General features: G+C 49.2%; 1 protein-coding gene across 1 annotated transcript; it reads right to left on the reverse strand.

Moving 5' to 3' along the window:
* Window positions 1-1,917: 1,917 nt before the first annotated feature.
* On the reverse strand, window positions 1,918-4,629 carry LOC135932671 (piggyBac transposable element-derived protein 4-like). The gene is made up of 4 exons (XM_065470230.1): window positions 3,977-4,629; window positions 3,820-3,911; window positions 2,732-3,072; window positions 1,918-2,682 (listed from the first exon to the last, which is right to left on the reverse strand). Exons 1-4 carry the CDS (start codon window positions 4,627-4,629, stop codon window positions 1,918-1,920), a joined length of 1,851 nt encoding a protein of 616 aa, XP_065326302.1.
* Window positions 4,630-10,244: the final 5,615 nt, after the last annotated feature.

Below are 10,244 nucleotides of genomic sequence, written 5' to 3' on the forward strand. Positions count from 1 at the left end.
TGGGGGGAAGACTGCGGAGTGGTGAGGGCTGTTTAGAAAAAGATAAATTTTTTAAAGTATTTAAGAATACAGACAACTTGTCCAAAAAGTTTCCATGTGTCACACACAGATATGTACACAGACACTAGACATTATTTTATTACCTGGTATTTTCACTCGAGGTGCCTGGGGAAACCGTTTTTTGTGGGCTGCTCATCCTCTGAGTCACTATATGTGTACAGGGGATTTGGTCTAAAGAAATAAGTAGAAAAAGTTCATAAGTAATTACAAATGTGCTTTTGGCATATTTTTTCCTAAAGTTAAAGTTTGATTTATAATAACACACACACAGGAAACGGAGATGTGCAAGAAGGTGCAGTATACAATGAATTTTTGAAGTGCACAAGTGTACATGGCTTTGCATTTTTAAAAAGTTTACAAACGTACACTTTTTGGACTATATTATGTGGTGATATTGCAGTACGCAAGCATCACAGATATGTACAAAAGACAAGATTATAAATTCTTAACAATCAAAGATATGTTTGTGAATAAAAAAAGTTTTACTTGTGCTTTCTTTTATGACTGGTCTGAGTTTCAGCTTCGGACTGAAGGTCAGACGTATCACAGTGTTCACGTTGTCCTATGTGTGAAGGGACAGTTACTGTGTGTGTATATGTAAGCATTTAACCCTTGTGCGCCCGCCTGTTCACGGGGCGCGGGTCGTGGAGACCCCCGAGGGGCATGTGTGTTATTATGATGGTGGTGGTGGTGGTGGTGGTGGTGATAGTGTGTGTGTGTGGGAGGGGGGGGTCGCGAGGACCCCCTCGGGGCGTATGCGTTATGATGACGTTTAGTGTCGGGGTCGCGAGGACCCCACTCGGGGCGTATGCGTTATGATGATGTTTAGTGTGGGGGTCGCTAGGACCCCCTCGGGGCGTATGCGTTGTGATGATGTTTAGTGTGGGGGTCACGAGGACCCCCTCGGGGCGTATGCGTTATCATGTTTAGTGTGGGGGTCGCCAGGACCCCCTCGGGGCGTATGCGTTATGATGCTGTTTAGGGTGGTGGGGGTCGCGAGGACCCCCTCGGGGCGTATGCGTTATGATGATGTTTAGTGTGGGGGTCGCGAGGACCCCCTCGGGGCGTATGCGTTATCATGTTTAGTGTGGGGGTCGCCAGGACCCCCTCGCGGCGTATGCGTTATGATGCTGTTTAGGGTGGTGGGTGTCGCCAGGACCCCCTCGGGGCGTATGCGTTATGATGCTGTTTAGGGTGGTGGGTGTCGCCAGGACCCCCTCGGGCCGTATGCGTTATGATGCTGTTTAGGGTGTGGGGTCGCGAGGACCCCCTCGGGGCGTATGCGTTATCATGTTTAGTGTGGGGGTCGCCAGGACCCCCTCGGGGCGTATGCGTTATGATGCTGTTTAGGGTGGTGGGGGTCGCGAGGACCCCCTCGGGGCGTATGCGTTATGATGCTGTTTAATGTGGGGGTCGCGAGGACCCCCCTCGGGGCGTATGCGTTATGATGATGACAGTGGGGTCGCTAGGACCCCCCTCGGGGCGTATGCGTTATGAATCGCAAAGTCCTCAGAACGCCGGCTAAAGCAAGACGTGGCGCTCTGCATTAACCTGCTCTCTAGTATAATCTCATTCTCCAAGCGTACAAACAACTCACATGAAATGTTGCAGTCTTTGTTTATTGGCGACAATAAAACAATCGTGAACAAAACCATACAGCATTTGTGTTCTTTCAGGCAACGTAACAGCACACATGCACTCATTTCACACATCGGTCGGTATTATCTTGCACAGAATACGTTCAGAGACCGTCTTCGTCTTCTTGGCCTTCTCCTTCGTGTAAAGGATGATCATCGGTCTCTTACAAATGTTTAGGGTGGGGTGGGGGTCGCTAGGACCCCCCGAGGGGCGCTTGTGTTATTGCGACGGCGGCGGCGTCTTGGAAGCGGCGCAGTTGGGACAGTACGTGACGGCGCAGTTGATGCACACGTGCGCTCGGCACTCGCGGCACAGGATCTTGGTCTTGACGTCTTTGCTCCTGGGACACACGCGGCACCTTCGCCTCTTGACCGGAGAGGAGTCGCGCGGCGTGGCGTCGGCATCGTCGGCCTCGGTAGCGGTAGTAGTAGTAGTAGTAGTAGCAGCAGCAGCAGCAGCAGCAGCAGAAGTACCTCGGGCCGCGACTCGGCCTCCTCCTCCTCCTCCTCCTCCTCGCGCTAACGCCCTGGCTTCGATCATGGGGCGCGCGAGCGCTTTGCCCAGTTGCTCGAGGAAGAGCCTTCGTTTGTTGAGCTTGCCCGCCATCCAGTCGGGGTGAATTTCCCTCCAGAGCACGAACGCGTTGTAGGCCGCCACGTCCACCATGTTGTGGAAAAGGGCCACGGGCCACCTGCAGGTCTTTCTCCTGCAGCTGTACGTGCTCACGACCTTGTCCAGGTTGTCGACGCCTCCCTTGGTGCGGTTGTAATGCAGCACCAAGGGAGGTTTTCCGCCGCCGCCGCCGTCGCCGCTGCTGCTGCCGTTGCTGATGCCGTTGCTGATGCCGTTGCTGATGCGGTGGCGGCGGCTAGGCCGTGGTGAGGAGCAGCACGTTCTTGTTCTTTTTGGCCACGTAGGAGAGGATGATCGTGTCTGGCCCTCTTCCTCCACCGCCACCTCCTCCTCCTCCTCCTCCTCCTCCCTCTCCTCGTGCCGCGGAGCCCGCGAGTACTACGGATTCGACGGAGCCCACGGCCCTGCCCTTGACGCAGCGCAGCTCCCTGGGGATCTCGGGTCTGTTCGCTCGCAGGGTGCCCAGCACCGTGTGGCCTCGTTCGCGAAAGAGCCTGACGGCGAGCTTGTGCGAGGTGAAAAAGTTGTCGCACGTGACGTTGCGTCCCGGCGTCAGTCCCTCGGTGAGGTCCAAGACCACTCGAGCGGCCAGGTGCTTTTCGGGAGGGCCGCGCTTGTCGGGCTTGCCGGTGTAGACTTGCATCTTCCACGCGTAGCTGGAACGCGCGTCGCACGCCACCCATATCTTGATCCCGTACCTGGCCGGTTTGCTGGGCATGTACTGTCTGAACGGACACCTTCCTGATGATGGAGAGAGAGAGAGAGAGAGAGAGAGAGAGAGAGAGGTGGGAAAGCAAAAGCACACACGCAGAGCCCAACGCAAATACACAACAAAGCGAGCTAGCGCGTTTTCGCCGTTCCCGCTCCTATTCCTCCTCTCGTCGCCCAGAGCGATGTGGGAAAGCGTGGGGGAGATTGGGGCAGAAACGCAACAAGAACAAGAGACCTGAGTTTGACAGAGAACGCGCTTGCGAGCGTGGAAGATGTACAGTCATGCAAAAGCACACATGCAGAGCCCAACGCAAATACACAACAAAGTGAGCTAGCGCGTTTTCGCCGTTCCCGCTCCTATTCCTCCTCTCGTCGCCCAGAGCGATGTGGGAAAGCGTGGGGGAGATTGGGGCAGAAACGCAACAAGAACAAGAGACCTGAGTTTGACACAGAACGCGCTTGCGAGCGTGGAAGATGTGCACACACGCAGAGCCCAACGCGAATACACAACAAAGCGAGCTAGCGCGTTTTCGCCATTCCCGGGGTAGAAACGCAACAAGAACAAGAGACCTGAGTTTGACACAGAACGCGCTTGCGAGCGTGGAAGATAGAAAGAGTCACGCGAAAGCACACGCGTGGAACCCAACGCGAATACACAACAAAGCGAGCTAGCGAGCTAGCGCGTTTTCGCCGTTCCCGCTCCTATTCCTCCTCTCTCTCCCCCCCACCCCCCAGTCACGCACAACGCGCACGCAACACGCACCACCACGTACGTACCTCTGAACGGCACCAGTCTCTCGTCGACGGTGACCTCCGGTCCCGGTCGGTACATGGCGGGCAACCTGGCGCACCACTCGTCCCACACGGCTCTGATGGGGGCCAGTTTGTGGCTCGTCTGGTCTCTCTGTCGTCGAAGCGCAGCGCGCTCGAGTACGCTCGAAAGGTCTTGAGCGGCATCGCGGCTCTGAACAGGGACCTGCCGCTCTCGGCGTCCCACAGGCTCTCGCAGGCCTCTCCCCGGGACCTGTACACGCCGGCGAGCACCAGCAGCCCCACATAGGCCCGGAACTCGACGCGGCCCATGGGCTTCCACCTGTCGATGGCGGGCCTGCGCCTGTCCGCTTCCAGGTTGGTCATGGCGATCACCGAGTCCTCTATCTCCGGCGGGAAGTAGGCCATGAACGAGGAGGCCTCGTCGCGCGCCGCCGCCACGGCCTCTTCGGTGGGGCCTCGTCCTCGCGGCTCGAGGTCGTCGTCGTCGTCGTCTTCTTCAAATTCTGCTTCTTCTTCTTCTTTTTCTTCTTCATAGTCTTTGTCTTCATTGTCTTTGTCGTCTTCTTCATAGTCTTCGTCGTCTTCGTCGTCGTAATCGTCGGCTACATCTGCATCGCGAGTTTCACCGACAGCGCCGTGGCTGCGATCGCGCCCAAGATCATGAACGCCACCTGCAGCACGGCCGGCGTCCTCCTCTTGCCAAAGCTCCCAAGTCCCACGCCCCGGTTCAGCGCCTGCTTCTTCCTCTTCCTCTCCCTCTCGGCGATTCGACTCGCCTTGCGAGCCGCCGTCCTGGCAGAGTTGCAACGCCATATCGTAGTCGTGATCCTCTTCCGCGAAATACCTATGGTCCGCAACCCCATAGTTTTCGATCCTCCGAGTAGTACCGCTCCTCCTCTGCGAGCGTTCGGGCTGTCCGGTGGTTATCCCCCTCGGCCTCTCGCTCTTCTTCTTCTTCTTCTTCTTCTTCTTCTTCTTCCTCGGCCTCTTCCTCCACCTCCGAGTTCTCCTGCTGCCGCCGCCGTCGCTGCTGCTCTTGGTCTTCCTCGACCCCTAGCCCTCGATAGCGAAACGTGGCCGGTCGCAACAACCCAGACACCGGAGCCGACCCCGCGTAGGCCAAAACCGTCGGTGGTGGTGGTGACGGTGATGTTGAATGTGATGGTGAGGAGGACGAGCATCGTGACACCGACAGCGAAAGCGCTACGCCTGTACCGCCGAGCTCAGTGCTCTTTCGCTCCCACAGTCTAGTGCGTGACATTGCCTTTGTCTAACGAGACCCCCTTGTTGTCGTCGCCCTCGCCCTCGCCCTCCGTAACCAAACACCGACGCGCTTAGTACCCACCATCCGCTTTCTTATCATCTCGCCGCGAGACTCGCTCTGCTTTAGCTAGGGTGTTCCTCGACACACACACACACACACACACACACACTCTATCCTTCCATCGAAAGCGGTGTGTGTGTGTGTGTGGGGGGGGGGGGGATCGTGAGACCCCAACCCCCCCTGCTACCTCCGCGGGGGGGACCAGCGTCCCCCTGGCCGACAGACCGACCGACCCCGCCGGGGAGCATCAGGGTTAAACCTCATGCCTGAGTGCCTGCATGTTGGGTCCAACTCCTGCCTGCCACAAAGTGACTCATGACAAAAAGCTGCAATAAAAACAACATATTTCTTTCACTGTAGTCTAATAACTTCACAGGACTGTTGCAGTTTTACCTGCAGTAATTTTAATGTGTTTATTGTACAGAGGCTGATTCAGCTGTGGTCTACTCAGCAGTGAGAACTGAAGACGTCCGTTATGGACAAACAACCATCAGAACAAGGAGGCCCAGGTACAGCTGTTGTTTATCTGTGACTGTGGACAGAGACAAGCTAGCTGCTCACCGTGTTTACAGACATCATTCTAAGCTAAGCTAAGCTAACCACACCATGACTTGAGCTCAAATTAAGTCAGTTTATTTACTAAAAAGCCAGTTTTGCCTGATGAGAGAACAAAAAACGCACAATAAGCTCCACACTGGTAGACAGCTTTTTTATTTGGGCTACATTTGAATTTAAAAAAACAAACAAAGGAAACAAATAATTCTTGTTTCCATTATGTTTTCTCTCATTTCCTGCCCCCTCTCCTGTTCAAATGGCAGATGTTCATATTACCGTTCAGTAGTGATGGCCCAAAATACAACAGACCGGTTCAGAAGAACTGTGTCGAGGCTTGCTTCGTTTGGCAAAAGTCACGTGACCAGTGACGTCCGAAGCTTCATTACGCACGTAACTGCCTCGGTACCTGATTCAAATGGATATAAGGAAGTGAATCATCCACAGGATTTGTGGAGTGCGTTGATGGTGACAAATAGCGAAGTATTTTTATAGGTCAAAAATATGTATAGGACAATTGGCATAATCTAATAGTTTGTATGAACATACCTGCCCAGCTGTCCAGTGATTAAATGCACAAGTAGATGGAGGCAGGACTTCACAGCAGGAGCATACTCCATAATGTGCTGTACATTATCATATTTTTTAACACTCTGGGATTGTTAAAAAAACAATCACCATCCCCTTGATTGTTCCCCTGTAACATCAATGCACAATGTGCATTGATGTTACAGATAGTGAAAAGTAGTGAAGTGAATTTGTTCATAACAAGCAAAACTCAAATACGTTTTAAACTGACCACTAAATGCTAACCAGAGGTGTCAAAAGTACACACATTCCTTACTAAAGTTTAGATACCTTGGGGGTATGATCGTTGTTCTAACGCTAACAAAGTGCCAAACGTAATCAGTGTAAGCAAACTAGATGATTCGTAGAATTATATAATTTTTAACTGCAAATTTATACATAAAAGACTATGTCCCAACCTTTACGATCCACTTGCAAGGTTTCCACAGCCGGTGTTCTATGTAGGAATGTATTTCTGCCTACTGTGGAGGTCACGTGTTTCCGGCTACTGTGGAGGTCACGTGTTTCCGGCTACTGTGGAGGTCCTAATATGGCGCTCCCCAGTGGCTGCTGCCAGACCCTTCTCGGTGCTCTTGCCCTCTTAGCGCAACCAGGAAAAGGAAGTAAACAGGAAATGAAGCAATACAGGTAACCCACCAGGAAGTGAGGTTATAAGCAAGTTCACCTTCAAAATAAAATCTTCTTATTTAACATTTTAACTCTTTTTACTGTTCTTTTTAACTTAAATACATACAAATGAATTATTTTAAAGCAAATGCATTTTAAAGATAAATGACATCAATGCCTTTGAGGCATCACAAGTTGTGTTTTATTAATAAATTATATAAACAAAGAGGATTTAAACGTGGCGCAAGGACAGGTGACCAGTGTTCTTTAAAAGACAAGTTCATTGACTTGTTCCATGTATGCCCTGCTTTTTAGCAGACAGGGCATACATGGAAGTCTATAGCATGCAGCAGTGGTTCCCAAACTTTTTTTTGCTGCCCCCCCTTGTTTTACAAGAAAAATGTTCTGCAGGTTTTACACGCTTACACATAAACACACGCAGTTACTCTCCCTCTATTTAGAAAGGCAGAGGTGCCATAGTGTAATTATTTTACATGTAGTTGTTTTTTTCCCCCTGTGTAATAATGTTCAACATTGAAATCAATACATTTTTCAAAAAATCTCTCTGTGCATAATGGGTTCAAAAACATAAACAACTGTGGGATTTGGCCGTGATTTGAACCGGGGGAACAAATTGTGGCAGGATCAGCCTGATATTATTTGTATCCCGCTGTAACTTTACTGTATAAAGAGCTAACATCCCCAATATGTCAGGAGTAGTTAGTCATTACAACAAGTGTTTGTGAACTAAAAATCAAGAATGTGGGGGATACTATTTGTCCGTGATTTAAACAGCCCAGCGCTGCTCCCGATGAAGGGAAAACTAATTCTGCAGGGAGACCTACCTTGGAACTTGTGCAGGGGAAACCAAAGGGAAGATTTGCTTCACCATATATTCTAGTCTTTAGCTTAGAATGAAGTTGGTTTGGAAACATATTCAGCGATGCTTCATCTCCTGCTTTGCGTTTGTGTGGGCGCCCCGTGCTAGCAGTGTCCAAGTGTTGTTGTTTTTTTTTTTATTTTTAATTTTTTTTCCCCTTTTCATGCCACGCCCCCCCTAAGGGGCGGGCTCCACACTTTGGGAAGGTCTGGCCTACAGGGACAACTGTGCTCAGTGGGGAGGAAGAGGTTTGTGTTAAAAAACAGATTTATTAGATTTTTAGGGTTTTGTGGCCAAATAGAAAACCTGGAGAAGTAGACGAGGTCAGTTTAACTGATATCAGTCCTATCACAGCCATAAAGGGGAAAATGTCTTCTCTTCCTCGGTGGAAGAAGGTAGAAATCTGTGTGGAGAGACAGGGATAGGAAGTAAAGTGACGAATTAGAGAACAGATTATTTCACAATAAAACAGGAAGTGAAACGAAAAGAAAACCAAAGGATCACCACAGAGAGAAGAAAATAATAGAATCAAAGTGAAACTAGAAACGTTCAGAATAACAATGAGTTCAAAGTGTGAGGAGGTCTGATGTTCCAGCAGTGTTCAGGCTGAGAATTATTACCTGCAATGCTCCAGTTTGACCTCATGGTGGCAGTGCTGTCTCACTGTTATAATGTTTTATAGATCATGTGCAGGTGTCAGCAGTGTTAATATGTAAATCTAGTGCAGTATATTAATCTTTGTGTCATTGTGAAGTCACATAATGTTGCACTAAAAAATCATATTTTAAAAAGCTCAAACAAAGAAAGTGTTCATGTCCTCCAATGACTAATATATTGCTTTAAAGTCAAAGTTAAACCTTTGACCTTTGTATTTGTTATCTTTACCCACATGGTTGGAGCAGAACTGGAAATCTTTGGCTTCTATAACCTGTAAAAACTTCAGATTTTAAGATGTTTTCATGCAGTGTGTGATTTTGTGATGTCGTATTGAAAAAATAAACTGTGTGTTGTTCATCTCTCTTCATGTCCTTTCATATTAGATATTATACTGCACATGGTTCCTTTACATTAATTTTGAAAGTCAACTTTGACCTTTGGCCCTAACAATAAAGGTCTACACTGCTAACACACAGACAGACAACATGAAAGTGTTTGTTGTCATGGCAGCGGCAGCCATCAGTGACAGCAGCACACAAAAGCAACACAAGAGCAGGTTCAAACACTCAAAGAGCTGCATTACATTTGAATGTGTGACTGGTTGCTGAGCTGTTTGATGTTATGTGTCATAGTTCAGCTTCACATGTTTGAAATAATAACACATTTCTGGGATCAACAATGACAGAATAAGGAACAGGACAGACGATGACGACCTTCTTCTGTTGGACATGTGCACATCAGTTATATGCATTGATCCAGTGCTGTTTCACAAATACACACACACAACAGGAAGCGGTTACCGCTTACAGATGAAGGTCATGTGGAGTTAACATCTGATTTACTGTTGACTGGTTTCATCTTTGAAAAAAAATGAACAAACTTCTTTTGGCTCTCGGAGGAGGCGGACACACTTTTTCTCCTCTCCTCTCCCTTATCTTCCCTGCTTATGTCCTTGTCCGGTCTCGTGTTTTTTGTATTACTTTCCCTGGAACACTCTCTCAGAGTCTGTTTCAAAGAACAGCTTTGAAAGTCTCATGAGTTGTTGCAACAGAAAAATTACCATCATAATCCGGCTACCCCTCGTTGCCAGCTGTGGGCTCAAGGCTGGAGCTGAATAAAAACTCCCTGATAATGACTGTGTCGAGTCTGTTCCTTCCCATTCCATGCAAGGCCACCTGGGTTGGCTGAAAGACTGTTTACTTAGCCTAGCAGGGCGAAGGTCACTGTCTCAGCTGAACTATGGACACGCACACACACAGACATATACTGATACTGATAAGCACTCACTGACGCATCACCCTCCCTACCCCAGATCCAACGCCACCTCCAACGCTTACCTCCCCTCTGATGTGGACATCAGGTCGAAGATTGCAGCGGTCCCAAATCAGCTATACACACTGGAACGCTTTCCCATGTTGCTTGTCTGTGGTTATTGTGCTATGGTGTTTTGACATCTGTACATTCCTGTATTATCCTTTTGTGTTACACATTTCAATGTTTGTTTTTTTCCTCGCTACCTAGCCTGACCTGTCTCCCCAATGTGGTGTTTTTGTATTGTATGTACGGTCGGCAAGGTCTGTCATCTCAGTTGTGGGCAAAAGACCTGCAACTGACATATAAAGGCTATCTCTCTCATCTCATCATCAAATCAAATGAATTGAATTGAAGACAAGCTGTCAGACTTTATCTGACACAATATAAAGAAGAAAATCACCTCCATCACAAAGCGGAATTGTACTCAGTTACTCTCCTGTACTCTCATTACAGTCATGTGACAAGACGGTTTACAGTCATGTGACAAGCATAAAAGTTACTGTACGG

This window comes from Pelmatolapia mariae, linkage group LG3_W (assembly GCF_036321145.2).
Source record: "Pelmatolapia mariae isolate MD_Pm_ZW linkage group LG3_W, Pm_UMD_F_2, whole genome shotgun sequence".
NCBI lineage: Eukaryota > Metazoa > Chordata > Actinopteri > Cichliformes > Cichlidae > Pelmatolapia > Pelmatolapia mariae.

What these genes read in the sequence shown, in the direction of transcription:
- LOC135932671 (XM_065470230.1), bottom strand. Translation starts at nt 4,629, where the DNA reads ATGGCGTTGCAACTCTGCCAGGACGGCGGCTCGCAAGGCGAGTCGAAT. An exon ending in CCGCTCAAGACCTTTCGAGC is followed by an intron (nt 3,912 to 3,976) that starts GTACTCGAGCGC and finishes GGCCCCCATCAG; the next exon opens with AGCCGTGTGGGACGAGTGGT. An exon ending in GCTGCGTCAAGGGCAGGGCC is followed by an intron (nt 2,683 to 2,731) that starts GTGGGCTCCGTC and finishes CGGCACGAGGAG; the next exon opens with AGGGAGGAGGAGGAGGAGGA.